The sequence below is a fragment of the Malurus melanocephalus genome, unplaced genomic scaffold (assembly GCF_030028575.1).
Source record: "Malurus melanocephalus ecotype Western Australia unplaced genomic scaffold, MMel_1.1 scaffold_191, whole genome shotgun sequence".
Lineage (NCBI taxonomy): Eukaryota > Metazoa > Chordata > Aves > Passeriformes > Maluridae > Malurus > Malurus melanocephalus.
Genome location: NW_026623423.1, coordinates 537,132 through 556,889, shown reverse-complemented (window position 1 = coordinate 556,889; position 19,758 = coordinate 537,132). Strand labels below are relative to the sequence as shown.

Here is a 19,758-nt window from a genome sequence, read left to right as displayed (position 1 = left end):
ATGGAGTCCAGAGGGTACTAGATCCAAGATTCAATTGTTGTCTGGGCTGAGTGTGGCTTGCATTATCTGTCATAAAAGCTTACAAGAGAAAGATCTTTTTTTACTCTGTACCTCTTCCTCCACTTCCACAAAACTATAAGATTAAAAAAACATTTAGCAGATTCAGTAGAAAACKGAATCATTTAGAAAACTGAATCAACTGAAACATTCAACTCCCTCTCAAGAAGCAGCAGAGGACTGAGAAGTCACACAAATATAGTTCCAGCAGAACAAAGGGGGATGTAATGTTTTCCAGAACAAGCATGAGGGGTCTTCCCCGTCATACCTTTTGAGAGGAAATACATTTTCTCACTGCTTCCTTCATTTTCTTGGCCTTTTTTAGGCTTGAGCCTGATAATCATCTATTGTCTGGAAAGAATGGGGTGGCAGAGAACTAATTTGGGCCCTGGGGAATGGCTCTAAAGAGACACATAGTACCTTTCCCACCCCACACGGAAATTCTTCCCAGTCTAAGAGGYATTGAAAGGACAGCTTTCATGCTTGGCCTAAACCCAGTTTTTGAGGACTGTATGGAAAGCGTGGCAGACATCTCCTCCATAATCAGGATGCATAGCCAGTCGCTCCTTATGAAACAGACTACATTTTGGCTGTAACTTGTTCTTAGTTTTGAGGAACAACATCTGTCCTTCTGTAGTGTTTAGAACACCTGACTAGTGAGTCAGCATCAATTCCTCAGATTAGAGCAGATTGACAGCCATAATCAAATCTGACTGCCCTGTCACATGCAAGAATCAAGCAATAATTCACTGTGATAGCAAAGCTAAAAAAACATGACAGAAATGCAGAATTGCAGTCAACACCTCATTGTCCATGCAGAAAMCAGRGRTCAGTACTGGGGTCTCYCTCAGGGGTCAGTACWGGGGCTGATGYTGTTCAACATCTTGCCAGTGACAGTGGGATCGAGGGCACTCAATGGTAAATTTACCACTGACACCAAGCTGTGTGGGGCAGTTCAACACACTGGAGGGAAGGGATGGCATCCTGAGGGACCTGGACAGGCTGGAGAGGTGGGACTGCAAACCCCATGCACTTCAACAAGGCCAAAGGAAGGTCCTGCACCTGGGCCAGGGCAATCCAGACACAGGTACAGGTTGGGTGGAGGAGTGATTGAGAGCAGCCCTGATGAGAAAGACTTGGGGTGATGGCTGATCAAAAACCCAACATGACCAGGCCATGTGCACTCCCTGCCCAGAAAGCCAATGGGATCCTGGGCTGTGTCCAAAGCAGCGTGGGCAGCAGGGGAGGGAGGGGATTGTGCCCCTCTGCTCTGCTCTGCGCTGCTGAGACCCCACTTGGGAGTGCTGCAAACAGTTCCAGGGCCCCCAACAAAGGACATGGAACTGTTGGAACAAGTCCAGAAAAGGCCCAAACATGGCTAAAAGGACAGGAGCACCTCCCCTATGAAGACAGACTGAGGAAGTCATGTCTGTTTTCTGGAGAAGTCTGTGTGGAGACCTCACAGCAATCTCAGTATCTCAATGGTCCTATAGGGAAATTGGAGATGGATGCTTTGCCGGAAACTGTAGTGACAGGACAAGGAGTAATGCGTACAAACTGAAAGAGGAAAATGGTTAGGTATTGGAAAAAAATTCTTTTACTGTGAGGGTGGTGAAATACTGAAACAGATGGCCCAGGGAGATTGTGGATGCCCCAACCATGGCATTGTTCAAAGCCAGGCTGGACAAGGTCTTAAATGTGATCGTGGGAGGTGTCCCTGCCATGGCAGTGGGATGTTGGGACTAGATGATCTTGAAGGTCCCTTCCAATCCTTTAAGATTCTACAATTCTATGAAACTCTCCAGTCAAGCCATTTAAAAAATAGTATCAGTCAGTCAGCACCTCACCAGTCTTCCCCACCTGCTCATGTATACATCCAACTGTATGTATCTTCTGATCATCATCATTACCTGTAATGTGTGTAGTGACTGGCAGTTGCTGAGGGAATACAATGGGGTGTTCCAGCTGCAACAACAGATTGTGGCAGATGCTTCCTGTTGTATTTTGTAAGTATTTTGGTCGCTGTTCCATGCAATTCACTCAAAAAATACCAAATTAAGTATAGTAAGTATTTTATTGACAGAATATCAGAGTTCAAAAGCCACTGGAGAGCTCAGTGTTAGCCATGTATCCCCATGTGCGAAATTCAGACGAAATCTGTAGTTTATTTCAGTATGGAATCTTCACTTGCTAGAAGGGAAGAAGACATAAACATGGTTAGGACTCCTAGCCACTCCCATGCAAAACTAAAATACACAAAGCCATCAGTGGAATCAAAGACTACTTCTACATAGTATTTTTTAGCCATTTTTTATGAACCCCACTTCTGTTTATTCAACAGAATTGTAACTCAGAGCTTTGAGGTAAATGCAACCTTTTAAGTTTACTCAGTAGTAAAAGACAGTCTTTTAAACTGACAATTCAAACAGGCCCACAAAAAGCTACCACTACAGCTATGTCCATCTTTCAKAAAAATCTTCAGCAACTGCACTGCAAATAATGGAAGTTTAACACTGCTTTTCTGAAAAAAACATACCAAGACCATCGTTGGGAACAACAGACCTGTCACCTTTGYGCCCCTTTTAAACATGAAACATTCTAAAGGAGAATTTTCTTACTAAGGGGACCGGCAACACTACAGCAAAACCTCTACCTCCAAAAATACAGAAAGTTTCTTCTAGTTAGAGAACACCTAAAAGACTCATTTATTTAACCATGACCAATGGTTAAATGTGTTGATGATGTATTTAAGATGGCAAAATAGCGTTATCTCTAGTATGCGATGCAAATGATATTTTATTTTCTCTGTGTCTAGTTAATTTAGCGTTTTGTTCAACACTAGTTTTATTTAGGAAAATGTAAATGCCACTACTTCCCACGGAAGGAGTTACTGAGTATGTATCTGTACCAAGAACAGATTGAGCTGTTAATTGACATTAATCAATTTTCTTAAAATTCTTCTAAAAGTCTACCTAAAAAACCTAGGTGAAAAAAAAAAGCTAAAGATCACATTCCTCTGTATGGCAGCAGGGAAGGAATCCTCTTTTWGAACTGCACAGAGGACACAAAAAATAACCCTAAGGACAAGGGGAAAATTCTGCAGCAAGAACAGTCCAAGTGGTAGGGAATGAGAAATAAGAAAGAGTACTAGTTCCAAGTGATACCCTCCAGGATACTCTCTTCRTGCCAGAGATACAACAAATGAAGGTGACCTCTGACACAACAAGATACAAAAAATCAAGCTAACCTCTAACKGTCCAGCTGTGACACCACTTAGAAGTCTCAAGTTGCCTATGGCTTACAGTTTAGATAGTCACACTGGTGAGGTTTCTACACTACAGGGAGAAAAGTGATCGTACATCCAAATAAATAASGGACATCCTGCTACACTTAATATATGGATTCAGTTATGCCTCATAGAAGAATCAGCAGCTTTTAGCAWTTTATTTTCTCTGCAGAAATTCAGCCATTTAACAAATCCTGACTGCTGCAAAAGCGTTAACTATTGCTCTGACAATCTTTTAAAACGCAAGCATCATTAAACAGCAGGACTGTTTACTGCTTACATGGCTCTCCCTAACAACTGCCTGCAGGGTTAGCTGCAGGCCTCAATTTCTCCTAAGTGCACTGCGGTGAACAGCAGTCCTGCAGCCAAACACCTGCAAGACAGTGTGCTATGAATACACTAAACCGAGRAAGTACCTTCCGCAATCTCTTTTGCGATCCGCTCCAGCTCTTCACGTTTCTTTTTCTCCTCCGCCTCTATTCTCCTCTCTTCTTCAGCAATCGGCTTCAGGTAGTCTGCCATCAACACAATCCCTTTAAAACACAACTTCCCGAACCCCYGGCGGAATGCTCCGCGGCTGCGGGCTCGCTCAAAAAGGAGGAAAAGCCAGTTTTTTTGGCACACAGGTACATTACATAAGGATCTGCGGCTTTACCCCAGCAGCAGCGATCAGGCAGGGCCGAGGCCGGGCCGGGCCGGAGGAGGGAAATGGCGGCCGGGCCATCTCAAGGTGCCCTTGCGGCGCGGACGCGGGGGAGCGGGGAGCGGCCGCCCGGCACACCTCACTCACCGTATCGYTTCTTGCCGTAGATCATCCCCACGAGCAGCGCCGAGTAGCGGGTGAACTGCGGGACACAGAGACAAGGACGCGCCCTTCGCTCAGCCCACGGGCACGGCCGGCCCCGCCGCCCCCCGCCCCGACCCGCCGAGACCGCCGGCCCCACCGGGCCTCCCGCAGCCCCGGGACCCCCTGGGTGATCCCCCCGCTGCCCTCACCTTGATCAGCGGGGACACCTGCACCGGCGGGATCATCCTGGCGGCGGCGGCGGGCGGAACCGAGCGCGGCGGCAGGAAGGGGCGGGCAGCAGCCGTGACCGGGAAGCCGATCCCCTGGGCTGTGCTCTGCTTCCTGAGCGCTTGCGATGCCGTCACTGAAASAGCTCCGGCGGCGCAGGCACTGCCGCGTCTCTGCCACAGGGCGGGGCTGAGGGAGCTGCGAGTGTGCAGCCCGTGACAGGGATCTGGAGGAGTCTCATCGATGTTTATTAATGTGAATGGATAGACTGAATGCAGGAAATTCCTTTTAAATGGAAGGGAAAAAGCTTTTTTTTTTTTCCCTCACTGCCACAGGGAGAGGCTGAGGGAGCTGCGACTGTGCAGCCTGTGACAGGGATCAGGGGGAGTCTCATCGATGTTCGCCAATGCCTGATGGACACAGACTGAATGCAGGAAATTCCTTTTAAATGGAAGAGAAAAAGCTTTTTTTTTTCCCCCCTCGTAAGGCTAATCGGACGTTAAAACGGGTTGCACCGTTTGAAAACATACTAGAAATTCTTTTTCTATCAGGTTGGTCCGGTACTGGCATAGCTTGCCCAGAGGGTGGTCCCTGGAGGTGTTTAAGAGGCATCTGAATCTGGTGCTGCTGATGTGGTTTAGGGGTTACAGTGGCAGTGGTGGGTGCATGGTTGGACAGGATGATCTTAAAGGTCTCTTCCAACCTTGATTTCATCATGCTGTAACTTTTTGAGTAATGGTCTGTTCAGGTGTTCAGTCTGACTGCATATAGACCTCTACAACCAGTCTACCCAACCTTAAAGTGGAGGCTTGAACCAGACAGTCTTCAGAAGGCCTTTCCAATGACATTCACTGTATGATTCTGGGATTGTAATAATTCTTGTATTTCACGTTAATATTCATAGATAGAAAAGCCCGTGATCATTAGTAATGCTGTAAAGAACACCTACTTATAGTTACACTCARAAATAATCTTTCTGCTTAAGACTGATACAATTCAAATTAATGCAACTGGTTTCTCAAGAACTTAAAATGCTGCTAAACCAGGTCTGTTTATATGAACATCATACTTGCCCTCAGGTTTAAGTTCTGAGATATTACCAAATTTGGTTTGAATACAGCTATCTTAAGAAAAAATAAAATTGTTCTTTCTGCAGAACAAATTGCTTATCTGTAAGTGGGGTAAATTAAAAAAAAAGAGGGAAAGTGCATTATTGAGACAATACAGTGCCTTGTAGTATTTACACATTGCTTTATATAGTATCAAAGTATCCTTGTACACATCAAAATGAAACTCCTTGGTGAGATTCAGTTTTGGCTTTAATTTTCTTCAAGTACCAACAGAAGCAAAATCAACATTTCTTTACATCACACTAGAAACAGGTTTTACAAAAAAAAAAAAAAAAATCACAAAACTGCTGAGTTGGAAGAGACCTTCATGATTTTGAAGGAAAAAGCCATCTAACATAATTTTAATACAGATATTAGACTTAAGGTTCACTTACAGAGAGGAAATAAGTGGCCTGAAGCTTTGTTTTTTCACTGATTGCAATTTATTACAAATACACATATTCAYTACTTTTTATGTGCCTGCTGCACATTAGAAACAAAACCGTACAGAACCAAAAGTGCTTTTAATAAGTATCAGAAAAACCATTATACAGGACACAATGCAAGTAATTTAACCACAACTAGTTATAAATCCCCTTGAAACGCTGAACATATTCTGTTCACAAGAAGTATGTAATAGTCACAATTACATATAGGTATCAAGGTGCTTCAAAACAAAAGCACAAGTGCTTTCAAGACTGATCTCAACCAAAACGAGATATCTGAATTAGTTTTCACCTATGACTTCTTCAGGCATACTTTGCCACAGTATTTTTTTTTTTAAGATGAACAACAAAATTCCCCAAATGGGAATAATTATGGCATTAAAGTCAGGCACTAAGACAATTCAAGGTACAAATTAATCGTTTTGAGAAAARGAAATGTAATGGCTTCCAGGGCAGCCAGAGGTTGGTTGGCTTGAAAAGMGTAAAGCTGATCCAGCTGCACATAAGAGTAAAAAAACAAAAAGCAACTTATTATGGACAGGAACTTTTACAGGGTTAGTTTCTTCTGCTGTCTTCCTGAGATGCAACAATCTGTGGGAATCCTTAGTTATCCACCACTCAGAAAAAAGCTTAACTCCCTTATCTAATACAGAACTGTCATCTATTGCAGTCTCATACTCTCTTTGAMTATTGCATCATGCCTTCAGAGTAACAGAAGGATGTTCCATTGACAGGCATGAAAACAGACACAAAAAGCCTGAAGAAATCCAAACACTGCAGATGAGCAGCTGCTGCAGAACAGAAAAAACCCTTACTCTAGTCCCACACCTCTCTTTCTGCAGAAAATATCAAAACTAATTGACACCTGGATGCAAAGCCACACTAATCCTCATTTTTTACATATATCCTTTTTTAAAAAGAATAGATACACTAACTTGTGTTCAGGTAGCCTGGAAGACTATCACAATTGCACCTCCCATCTAAACTCACACAGAGAACCATTCAAATACAGGCAGATTTCCAAATGGTATCCCCAGTTTGTAATTATGCAGAACAAACAGTGTAATCATTGAAAAAAAATTAAACTTAGACCAGCAACTTGTATGCACAAATGTTCTACTGTGATACACTATCCAGAAATCCAGAGGTCTCCCTATCTTCCATGCCTCACATTCTCCTATGCACAAGAAGCACAACCAACTTCTATGCCTGTGTTTGGCTGCCATTTTTCTGTGCATCTGTCCACTTCTTAATCAACCATCGCTGCAGTTACATGTCAAGCAGCATTTTTTCCTACAGGGCACCCCTAAAAGAAGGGGAACATGCTTTTCTTTGTGTCCCCTATTTACCCAACATTTTCAATAGCAGATTTTGGAGAAAGGGCCTCAAGCATGACCAGCTAAAACATATGGTCGATACAGGCTTTGGTTTAGGTCAATATAATCCACATGAATATAATGTGAGTCAGAGGAACTGAAGTTAATCTTGTAACTTCACATGCACTGTGCAGAAAATTAGGTCAGTATTTCATTTGGAGACAAACACGCCTCCTCTTCTTCTAACAATACAAYCTTCCGCCTGGACAGAGACATCACAGACCTTATGGCAGTTAAAGCAATTCTAACAAAAATGCGCAAGGCAAGGAAAGCAAATGGGATTACAATCTGCATAAGATGGAAAATTGCTGTGCTGAATTCACTTAACAAGCAAGTTAAAAAGAAGGCCCCAAGGCTTACACAAGGGTAGAGAGCCAGCTTGGCAAACATGAAGGCATGCTCCTTACCACCATATCTAGCAAAGGCATGCAAAGTTTCCTCTTCATTGAGAAGGGCTGTAGTCCATATGGCAAACTGAAATATGCTGGCAAAGAAAGTGATAACACAACTGACCTGAATGGCTTCTATTTCATTATGAGACTTCTCCGCAAATTCACTGGTCAGCTGGTAAGCCAGTGGAAGCCCACCAATGAAAGCCAATGAAAGTATGTTAAGCAGTCCCATTAATCGGGTAGCTTTTGTTACATAAAGGAAAAGTGAGTGATGGACAAACCACAAGAGACCGATTGTAACAAATGAGCCAAAGTAAGCAAGGTAGTTTGGCCCATATTCACTTAAAGCTTCAAGAAGACTGCCATGGAACTTCTCCTCAACTTCTCTGGGATCAGGAACATTGTCTTCACTGTGGARAGAAAAATTGCTTTACTTTGCACATTACTATTATAAAAACACATCTGGAGCAACACTGAACTATGCTGATTTACTTTGTGCAAGTAGTGAACAACAGGCATCCATTCTGTACTTCTGGAATTTGCAACTTAGAAACAGTGTTTCCAGTAATAGCTCTGCAAAGAAATTAAATATAAAAGGAAATCTAAACGTAAGCTGGCATTCCTGTGGGTTAATAAAGTTGCCATGTACCTAAACAGCTTTTACTGATTAAAGCCTTTCATATGAAAACGTAAGTAAAGAAAAAAGGAAGTTTGTTCTTCAAGACTTCACATGCCAACATGCATTACACACACAGATGATCATTACTGCTAAAATGTAGTTATCCTTGGTTTGTGCTTTGAGTCTTTTCAGAAAATAATACCTTAAAGTAACCATTGCAGGTTTTAGAAGTCAAAGACAACACCTGATTAATTATATTTCCTAAAATATTACATGCAGACAGAAGTTAATATATTCAACTAGAAGAAGCCGCAGAACCAGCACAAAGCCTTACCATATATCCAGAATAAGCAGGGTTGCTACAATAGCATAGACTCCATCACTGAATGCTTCTACCCGTTCCTTACTCAGAGGTTCACTGAGGTAAAAAGTGAAGGTTTCTAAGCTATGAGGCTCCTCCTCTTCACCTCTCCGACCTGAAAACAAATCCTGAGGCTTAATAATGAAAGAATAAAGAAGTATAAAATCAGGTAGTTCAACAACCTACTGTGACCCCCCTTTCTCCCCATGCCAGTCATTCACACAGGTCRGTCACTCTACTTTTTTTTGCATATGTGCCTCTCCCTGAAGTTCGTGTTTCTTTCAAGACAAGTGCTTCATGGACAAACAAAAAGTCCTGTCCATTAAACCACACAGCAAACCATTTCCACCAAGTGAATAATGAATCAAAGTTGCAGTTGAACAAAAAAAGTCAGATGCTGTGCCTCAGGAAGCCCTAATAGCTGAAGGGCCTCTATGACAGCACAGAGAACTTATACTACATGGCAGAAAAAAAACCTTTCTGGAGCATGGGGCTGGACTGGGATATCAAATGACCTGATTTAAAATAATTCACGCCTTTGGTGAAAAGGTGTAGCTTTCATAGCAAATGTCAAACACATCTCTAAAGACTGGACTCAGAGCTGCCTAGCTAGCCAAAATACACTGCTTCAGGAGTATAGACTGGACAAGGAAAGAAGTTAAGGTTCCATASGAGTGCAAAGCAAGTGTAATCTCAAGAAATTCCATAAAGCAGTAATTTATGTCAGCCATTTGACAGGGTGAGACACACAGACAGCACCTGACAGCAAACCAGTGGCTCCATCACAATAAGCATGGACAATATTTGTATTGTCAGGCTCTGAGAGTCTGGCTTCATCCTTTCAGAGCACTTCTGCCTCCCTACTATTGCTGCCACATGGGGGAGTAAAAAGTATGCTCCCATTTGTCTTGTGAACAGGCAGACTTGTACAAGCCTAAATAGCAGCAACAGAAGCACAAAGGTGTTATTCTTCTCACCCAGCTCAGGAGTGTCAGTTCCAYAGACATTATCTGTTCAGTGTTTCTGCAGTCCCTCTCAGAGGGACACTGCATCTTTCAGCCAAGTAGGTTGTATGATATCCCCTTCTCCTTTCATATTGGCAATGGCACAGGTCAGGTTGTTGCTATGGTTGTGCAATTGTTAGTTGTGACACAAGGAGAGCAGAAAGCACACAAGGGAAGGAACCATGAATTTAGGCCAACTTAAGATACATGTGAAGGCACCTCTTTAGACCACAGCAATTAGATTAATGRGATCGAATACCCTGAATAGTTAACTACCTTGATCAAGTTTGATTTACAGGTGGAGTACTTGCAGGGAAGAAACTGACACAAGCAGAGTTTGCATTCTTCCCATGTTCTTCCATCCCCATGCTCCCTCTTGAGAAGGGAAAAGCAATAGATGGCCTGCAGCCATTATGCCTGTAGCTGTGTGTCTGCACAATCAGGAAAAAACAGAGGTTCTGCACCGCGAAATGGTCTTTAAGTGTATTGTGCCTTACACAAATGTCCTCACAATTATGGGAAGCCAGAGAGCAAGAGAGACACTGTTAGAAGCCCATCAATAAACCCTTAAAGTACTATGTTCCAAGACTGAAAAAGAAAGCAGAACTAAAATTACTTTGCTCCAGGTTGTTTGGATAACGTGTTGACAATGTAATCTGAGCATACTCCTAAATTCCTAAGAATTTTGTTACTCACCAATAACTTTGGTTTTACACCATGTGATTAATCGAGTGAGATGTGGAAAAACAATTACGAGTCCAAGAAGTACGTAAGACTATTGGAGAAAAAGATGAACAGTTTAAATATAATTGCCAAAATACAGATTACCTTCCAACTTTGATATGAAACTACTAMTCTTAATCTTAGATCTAATCACATTTAGAAAAACAAATCTTGACTTTCACAAAGAAAAAGGCTCAGATGAAATGCACATGCACCTCCTGAATATTGCATGAGGAACTGCTTTTCGATAGCTAATTTAGTACCACTAATAAAGCAAGCTAAAACAAGAGGGAAATAATTCTGCTAACAAAAAATGCAGGAATAATTGCTTTGGAAGTTGAAGAATTATCCCACATGATTCTTATGGGTCCTTCCAATTCAAAATATTCTCTGACTCTACTACATATGTCACAAAAACACATTAGTGGGTCATAAGTGGTTCACAGGCTTTGCACAGGTCTAAGCACAGGAGCAACTTGAAGACTGATTTCACTACTGCTAATATTAAAAACAAACAAAAAACCTCCAGTGAATGGAATGAGGGAGAAGAGGAAAACATATGTTCAGATAAAAGTAGGCTTTTTCACCATGGCACTCATAACTGTCCCCTTCATCAACAGCAACCTGATTTCTCACAAACTTGTGGATTATTTCAATACTACTAATCCCTGTGGAATCGTTCTCAAAATTCCATTAAATCCATATTTTCCTAAAGAACGAGAGGAATGGAAGCTCAAGATACATTCAAAAACTAGATTTCAGTTTTGAGCAGGGGTTCCATAAAAAAAGTTAAAGCTATTAATAAGTAGGAGCAASTCACTGCCGTTAAATATAAAAAGGAAGACAAAAGGGCTATGTAAGAGCAGGCCCTAGCCAAAACTATTTGTTTTGAGATGCAGGTTGGCCAGCTGGTCTCCTTACTCTCTTTGCTCTTATACCCTAAGTTAGTGCAGCAACTGCATTCACTTCTCCTCAGTTTGTGTAATGTGGTGTTTATTTCATGTAATCTTCCATATTACCTCAAATACTTCTGATGCATAAGATACTAAAGTAGAGTTTAGAAGACCTGCTTAAGATAAAAAAGCAGGCATAGCAAGTAATATTGTAGCAAAATATAATTTTAAACTACAGGAACTCATGGATCAAGGTAAAGGCTGATAAATGTGATTGAATACATTCCACGCAAAATAGCAGTCAAGATTACAACACCACAGAACAGGCAACTGAGGAAGTCAGCATATTTAACATGGACATTATTTTCATACACAGTCCTAAAGGCAACTGATACAAACTGCTGCATCMAAGTTCTCAGTTAACTGGGAGAACTTACCAAAGGAATAAAGAAAAAAGAAAAGATGGCTGCTAAAAAGCATAAAACTGGTCCTCTTAGGATAATCTTTAAGATATGACGTTTATAGAAATTCTGATTTTCAGACTCCTGTATCTGTTGATTCAGTAAGTGTGGGTGATAGAATCCATATGCTACTATCACAGCCTGCAAGAAGAAGAGTATTACTTGAAAGTTTAAGCAGCATTTCAAATGTAAGACACAGAACTATAAAACAACAACTTCCAAAACACTTTCAAACTTATTCTTCACACCCATATGAAAGGTTGGTCCTAGAAACTCTGAGATTTCACAACACACTGCATGCCAAGATTTTAGTCTCCCCTACAGAGCTTGTCATGACCATGGACTTTTGATGAAGAAGAAGGAAGACTCTGTACYAAGGAACAGAAAGCAGCAAAGTGCTGCAACAGGTGGAAGAGTGATGCTAGACTGAGGCTGAAAGCCTGTGTTACCTCACGCACTGCTGCATGGCTCCAAAAGACCTCAGCAGGAAAAGTCAACTGTTCTTTCCCCAAGGCATTTTTAGAAAGAGTGGGAAAGGAATTCTATGAACTTTGAGATCAGCTAATTCAGTTGCAAAAAACAGCTTCACGGGAGAGTGAATGAAAATTCAGGTACTACATTATCATAATGGGCACAACTTTGAAAAAGAATGCTATGCAAACAACACATTTAGCAATTTATGCCCCTCGTTAGGAAACTTAACTTAGAACTTCCAGTTCTATACAAAAAAAGGTCTATTTAAAAGTGAAAATGTAAATAGATAGCTCCAATACCTGTATAAGACCAATGACAACAGCACAGACRCTGAACAGGAAGATGCCAAAAGGTACCCCTGGAAAGGAGGCCATTAAGGAAAACTGTAAAAAGAATGCAACAAGATCAAATATTTAATTAAGAAGCAATGTAGGCATAACAGCAGAGAAATGGAAGCAGKCTTCATTCAATACTGAAACTCATAAATTTAAATAATAATTTGCAAATCATAATTCCATTACATGCAATTTCTAGCCATGTAGCCAGAAGACATATGGAGAGACGGTTTTCCTTTGATGTTGACAGTGCTAAACTTTAACCACTCTGACACTGTGCCTCTATCATAATTACAGGCTGGCTTGTATCTGAGCATAACGTTTAACTGCTTTTGGTCGACTTGATGTCATAGCTGTGAAAATTCTTGGTATTAGGATACCTTTTTGAATCTTTTAGTTTGTCTATCTTGATGGCTCCCTGTTGTATTAATTTCTGAAGCTTCTTTAGGGGAGGATAAAGAAAAACAAGAAAAGCAGSGTGTAGTATTAAGGTAGTATTGACAACTTTCAAAAAAATATTTCAGGTTCAAGTCAAAACAGAAAGTATGTTCCCTTGCTGATAAAGATGGTTTTATTGACCACAGCCTTATTTTTTACAAACTAAATATAAGACATATATATCCACCGAGAAACAGCCTCTTTTACACATACAACAGTCAAGATGCACCAAAGGCAACTGTTTTATTCAGCTGCGAATGTTCTTTTGAGGTCACCCCATCAGAAACTGCAGATTTCAAACATGAACCATCAGATACCAAAATCAATCTTGCAAAGCCAGTCAGAAGTGATACCACAAACTCAGTCAAAATTACAAAAGGAAAATGTCATACTATGTAAGGAGGAGTTTGAAACACAGTTTTATTTCTTACCAAAATTCCCCGGAGTTAACTTGGACCTTTATCACTACAGTTGTTTTAAAAGAAATTGTAGGAAATTTTTTACCATGAGGGTGGTGAACCATTGACACAGGTTGCTCAGTCCCTGGMGACATACAGGGTGAGACTGGATGGAGCTTTGAGCAACTTCATCTAGCTGAAGATGTTTCTGATCTTTGCAGGGGCTTGGACCATATGACATTTAATGGCTCATTCSAACCCAAACAATTCTATGGTTCTATGATACTAAGACTTTCCATGACTGTAATTTTTGTTCTAGAATATCCATTTTCTACCAGGTCTAAAACATGCAATATTTGAAGATTATAAAATAGCTTCATGAATTTTAAAGAAGCAATATTTAACTATGATAATGGATTCAGGGTTTATATGGTAACAATACTTCCCTGAGTTTCCAAATACCTTGGTAAAGTCATTCCAAATAAAGAAAGAAACAAACCTGTAATTTAAAGATATGCCAGATTTTAGAAAATTACTTACTGTATATGGCAGGAAGGTTATGATCATCATACATGCCTAAAACAGAAAAAGAGCATATTGAAACACTAGGTATTTTCTGGACATATCTTCAATGAGGGCATTGCTTGCTTTGTATTTTACAAAGAGATCACATGCTTGTGCTGCAGCATGAAAAATACCCACATTTCTGAAATTGCTGAGCTTTGACTACAACAAATGGCTAGTTTTGTACACATTTTCCCTGCTTTCTGTCCGAATTTTACAGGCTTATTTTAGAAAACACTACAGTTTTGTTACCACTACAACAGGTAAACATTTTGCTAGAGTTTTTAAGAGACTACTTTCTAGAGTAGCAAGGCTAAATGTGCCACACCTTCTAAATAGGTGTTTCTGATTTGTCAGAATATTAATACCTGATCGCAAATATTTACTATATAAACAAGCAAAATTTTTAAAAACCAACTGAACAAACAAAAGCATAAAAGAATGTACTGCTTTGAAAGCTACATTATGTAAGGATCAGATGTCTTGGTCTATTCCTCTAAAACAATTTTCTCTAGTGTTATCTCATGGAGTTCCAACAGTGGTTTTATGAACAAAGTTAAACTAACTGTATGGTTCCATACTTTCAGAGAACAGATTTTAGAAAACATAGCAAAATACTCAGTTCCCTCAGATAAACTTCAGACTAACCTGCAGCAGAGTTCCATTTGGCTTGTAGTAAAACATTTGTAAGTTAAAAGCAAGTTACTTATCAATCAGCCACCTTGGAACTAAAGATCTTTGTATCTTCCTGACTTGGAAATACATCACAGTTATGCTATTTAYAGTATAAACTCATGGACATTCACAGACACACTTAAGTAAAAGTGACCTGTATTTGCTAGGTTAAACATCCCACGTGTCTGAAAACTCACCAGATTTAGAAGAGCCAGGACATCATCTATATGCTCTATCACCTGAAACAACCTGGCAARGCAAGGCAAGGTAAGGTTATCATGAACAAGCCAACTCACAAAATATATTTTACAACACTACATATAAATTGCACATCTATGATAGTATAGGGGAACCCAATTTCCTTTGTTTCAGAATTCATACAAGAATTCCAGATGCTTCCAAAACTCATGTAACTCAAATATGGAAATAACTTGTTAGAAAAATCTGAAAAGCGAGATACAATCAAGTTCAATCATGAAGCAGTTATTTAGAACTGAGTATTTTCAGCATTTTAAGGCTTAAAATCTCTTCTCCTGAAGAGACAGCACACAAAGAAAAAGGTTTCCTTGCAAACATCCCCAGACTTTGGTAATGAAACTCCTCATGCATAAAACTGTCACTTTGAATTAATAACACCATCATCCTCCACAAAACCCTGGACTATTCAGACTGTACCTCAGCATTTACTTATACAAGCAGAAAAAAGGACTGTGATAAAGGCACTGTGTGGTATCAGCTTCAAATATCGAATTACAGGTTGCACACCTTTATTGGAATGCAGTCAATCCACTTGCACAGTGACATTTGTAAATTTCAAAATTCAAACAAAAACTGCCTGGTTCCAGTGTAATGCTTGCATGCCAGTTTCTTTTTAGCCACCAAGACACAGCAAGTGGAGGTGTCCATAGCTCTATAAATACAGAATCTGCAACATTACAATTGATTTTGTGACAAGCACTGCTGAAGACCAAGAGATGAGTTTTAGGCGAGCTATATTTTATCAGTTCCTTTGTTGTGGAGCACACAAATTACAAAGTTATGTTTTTGCAGCGTAACTAGAGGTCTCATTTCATCTAGACTTTGAAGCAAAATTAAAAGTAACTCTGAAAGATATACAATGCTTGTTTTTCTCTGCATCACTATGGCAGCGGCATCAGAGTAGCTGTTCACTACTAAGGGTAGCATTTCTTAAGATGATTTTTTTATATTATTCAACGAAAGACAAGAAGTATAGTAGAAAGCCAGAAGTGCATCAGACACTGGTCATCTCCTGCACTTTCTAGCTTTCAACTTTAAACAGTGCTCCTACCTTACATGAGCTGCCCATGCCACTGTGACTATTAAAAAGGTCATCAAGTACACAGCAATTTTTGCCAGAAGAAGTTGCTGAACACTTTCACCTAATTTCTGAAACAGAAAGTGATACCCAGAGAAACAAAAGTTAAATGTTACATTATGAAATTATTACCAGTATCTGCAAAAGAGAAAGTACGTACAGTAACATAAACTATTTTTTTTTAAAGTGGCCCCCAAGAATGCAGCTCCCATCCAACAATACTTTTAGTACATTGCAGAAGAACCAGCTTTCTGGGAACTCAAGTTGGATAAAATACAGCATGYGATGTACCAACAGATCTCTTTAATCTGTAAAAGGGCTTCCCAATGCTCTGTTCACCTCGTGATTCATTTATGCATTCACTTTTACCATAATAATGCATTTCAGAGGATAGGCCACAATATATCTCTTTTACTTTCAGCACTGACTTGCAGTGGAAGCATCACACCAGGTTTTCATGTGATGATTGTTAAAGGAGAGGGCTTAACTTCAGCAAATTTCACGCAACGCCTCAACTAGATTCCTGTAGTATACCTGCTGTGTTACAGATTTTACCCAAACTCCCTAAACTGAGATTTAGGTTTGTTTTAAAGAGTAGAAAAATAAATCTAAAATAAAACAAAAAACCGGTATAATTTATTTCCATTTATTAATTTATATTTTCTAAAATTCCTGTCTTTTTTTTTTTTTTAGAATTAACCTGTTTTCTGCAGTCTTCTTTTTCCACATTTGCCTACTCAAACTATTTTTATTATGAACCTGATTTCAGATTGTGCTAGGTAAGTGACTTAGAGAAGTGATGGTTTATAACCAAGAAGACCAGATGCTTTCTGAAAGATGTTTTGGTCAGATGAGCAATTCATTTTTCACAGAAGAGTAACCAAATATAATCTGTGGCCTACAACATACACCTCATTCAGGCTTTATGTCACGAAATCTGCAGATAACATAAATCTTCATCCTAAAAGTTTTACAATCGAAGTTCGCCAACTTCCAGCTGTATATGAAATCTATGTCACTTAATGGTTTGAGTTTTTTAAAGCTTGTAACTCAAAATGAATCGGGCGCGCTTAATGAGAATGTTACGTCTACTTGCGAGGGCACAAGAAACAACAAAAGACACGTGATACCTGGTCAGGATGTATTTTTGTGTGAGCCACCGGCAAGATCTGAAATAACAAAATGTTTATTAGCACATGACGCTCTTTTCCGTGTTGACCGCTTCGCTAAAACCACGGAGGCTAAAACCCGCGGCTGGCGTGGGCAGGAGCAGCTCTGGAGTCACAGCCGCTCYCGGGCCGCAGGACCATGGCCCGGCTCGGCCCGGCCCGGCCAGCACCGCCGACACGGCTCCGGGACGGCCGCGGGCATGTCGCGACAGCGAGGCGGGCAGCACCGGCCCCGAGGGAGCGCTGAGCGACCCGGCCAGGCACGGGCACGACCCGGAAAGCCGGACCAGCCGCGGCTGCCCCATGCTCGCCCCTCCCTCCCGCCGCCGCCGGRCGCTCACCATGACGGTGGCGATGATGGAGAGCAGCGCGTCGCTGTAGGCCAGCAGCCGGTGCGATGTCTGCGTGCTGCTGCCCGGCTCCAACCCAAACCCCAGCCCCAGCCCCGGGCCGCGCTCCGGCGGCGCAGCCCGAGGAGCCGCCATGGCCCCGCTGCGCTCGGCGGCGGCGGGGGCGGTGCTTCCCCTCGCCCTCAGAGGGGCGGGAGCCGCCCGCTGCCCCGGAGAGGCGGAGGAGCGCCGCTCTCGGAAACAATGCGGTGGGTGTTCGTGAGTAGTGGTGATGCGGGGCGTCTAGCAGCTRAAGCAGCAATCCCGCCTTTAAAAGGCCTTGTAGTTGGCCTCTCCGTTTTCCATAACAGCATCCTGAATCTGGTGACACCAACGCTGTTTTCTGCACGTGGTCAGGAAACATGACCCTCAGAGAAGCAATTGATACTCCTCAAAGAAATTCCCTTTTTAAAAAGAGAAGAGCACGTCAGCAGTTGACCGAGGTGATGCTGCTCCTCTACTCAGCCCTGATGAGTGCTGTGTTCAAATCTGAGCTTCTCAGTACAAAAGAGACATGGAGCTCCGGGAGTGGGTCCAGTGGAGGGTGACAAAGATGATTAAGGGACTGGACCACCTCTCTTACGAGGAAAGGCTGAGGGAGCTGGGCCTGTTCAGCCTTGAGAAGAGACAACTGAAATGGGAATCTCAGGAATGTCTGTAAATGTCCAATGACTGGTGCCAGTAAGGTGGACATAGGCTCTTCTCTGTGGTGCCAAGCAATGAGAGCCAGCAAACAGAAAAAGAAAGCCGCACCTGAGTATGAGAAAGAACTTCTTTACTGTGGGTAATCACAAACAGGAACTGTGCCCCGGGAGGTTGTTGGGTCTCCCTCAGTGAAGATGCTCAAGAGCCAACTGGATGCAATCCTTTGCCATATGCTCTAGAATAATCCTGCTTGAACAGCGAGGATGGAGTAAATGAACCACTGTGGTTCCTTCCAACCTTAGCCATTTTGTGATTCTGTGACCTTGTGAGATAAAGAAGACTTGTGGAAGTACAGGCCAGTCAGTCTCATCTGTGTCCCGTGTGAAATTTCCATGGAAGCTATGCTAAGGCATATGAAAAATGAGAATGTGGCTGGTGACAGCCAGTGTGGCTTTATTAAGGGCAAATCATGCCTGACAAATGTGGTGGCCTTCTACAATGGGGTTATAGAGGTGACAGGAAAGGGAAGAACTGACATCATCCAGCTGGACTTATGCAAAGAATTTGCACCCAATGGCTTGGTTGGAAGGGACATTAAAGATTGACTGTTCCAACCCCTCTGCCATGGGCAGGGACATCTTTTGCTAGAACAGATTGCTCAAAGCCTCATCCAACCGGGTCTCAAACACTTCAGAGACGGGGCTTCCACAACTTCTCTGGGCAACCTGTGTCACTGCCTCACCACCTTTATATAAATAATTTCTTCCTAATAGCTAGCCTGAACCTACCCCTCTTCCAGCTTAAGGCCAATTCCTCTTGACCTGTCAATACATGCCCTTGCCAAAAGTCTCCATCTTTCTTGTAGGCTCCCTTCAGGCGCCAGAGGCCATCTTCTCTTTTCCAGGCTGAACCATCCCAATTTTCTCAGCCCTTCCTCTTAGGAGAGGTGCTCCATCTTGCTAATCATCTTGGTGGCCTTTCTTTAAACTTGCTCCAATAGGTCCATGTCCTTCCTGMCCTGGGCCCCCGAAGCTGGRTGSAGTGTTCCAGGTGGGGTCTCAGCAGAGCAGAGCAGAGCAGAGCAGAGGGGCACAATYCCCTCCCTCCCCTGCTGCCCACGCTGYTTTGGATGCAGCCCAGGATACAATTGGGAGGTGAGTGCACATGGCCTGATTATGTCAAGTTTCTCATCTACCACAGCTGTCCCGATCCACGTGCAGCACCTTGCATTTAGTCTTGTTAGAACTCAGGATATTCCTATGGGGCCCACTTCTCCAGCCTGTCCAAGTCCTTCTTGATGACTTCCTGTCCTTTAGATGTGTCTACCACATCATTCAATTTGGTGTTTTCTGCAAATTTGCTGAGAATGCACACAGTCCCTTCATGTGTGTTACTAATGAAGATTTTTAATAACACTGGTCCCAGTATGGACCCCTGAGGGATGCCACTTKTGGCTGGTGTTCATCAGGACTTTGAGCCATTGAACGCTACCCTTTGGATGGTCAATGGCTCAGAGTCCTGGTGGGCATTCACAACAACTTCTGATAATGTACTTGTACATATTGAAAAAGGATGTATTTGTATGAGAACCCT

The 19,758-nt window shown here is 41.9% G+C and overlaps 2 protein-coding genes across 2 annotated transcripts; both read right to left on the bottom strand.

The window, feature by feature from the left end:
* Positions 1-2,112: 2,112 nt before the first annotated feature.
* ATP5ME (ATP synthase membrane subunit e) lies at positions 2,113-4,482 on the bottom strand. The gene is made up of 4 exons (XM_057373282.1): positions 4,340-4,482; positions 4,134-4,188; positions 3,760-3,858; positions 2,113-2,247 (listed from the first exon to the last, which is right to left on the bottom strand). Exons 1-4 carry the CDS (start codon positions 4,373-4,375, stop codon positions 2,222-2,224), a joined length of 216 nt encoding a protein of 71 aa, XP_057229265.1. The 5' UTR covers positions 4,376-4,482; the 3' UTR covers positions 2,113-2,221.
* A 2,844-nt stretch (positions 4,483-7,326) lies between these two features.
* TMEM175 (transmembrane protein 175) lies at positions 7,327-17,651 on the bottom strand. The gene is made up of 10 exons (XM_057373264.1): positions 17,473-17,651; positions 17,093-17,131; positions 15,936-16,033; positions 14,824-14,875; positions 13,928-13,963; positions 12,516-12,599; positions 11,719-11,883; positions 10,362-10,440; positions 8,635-8,776; positions 7,327-8,091 (listed from the first exon to the last, which is right to left on the bottom strand). The coding sequence occupies exons 1-10, from the start codon at positions 17,614-17,616 to the stop codon at positions 7,428-7,430; spliced, it is 1,503 nt and encodes a 500-aa protein (XP_057229247.1). The 5' UTR covers positions 17,617-17,651; the 3' UTR covers positions 7,327-7,427.
* Positions 17,652-19,758: the final 2,107 nt, after the last annotated feature.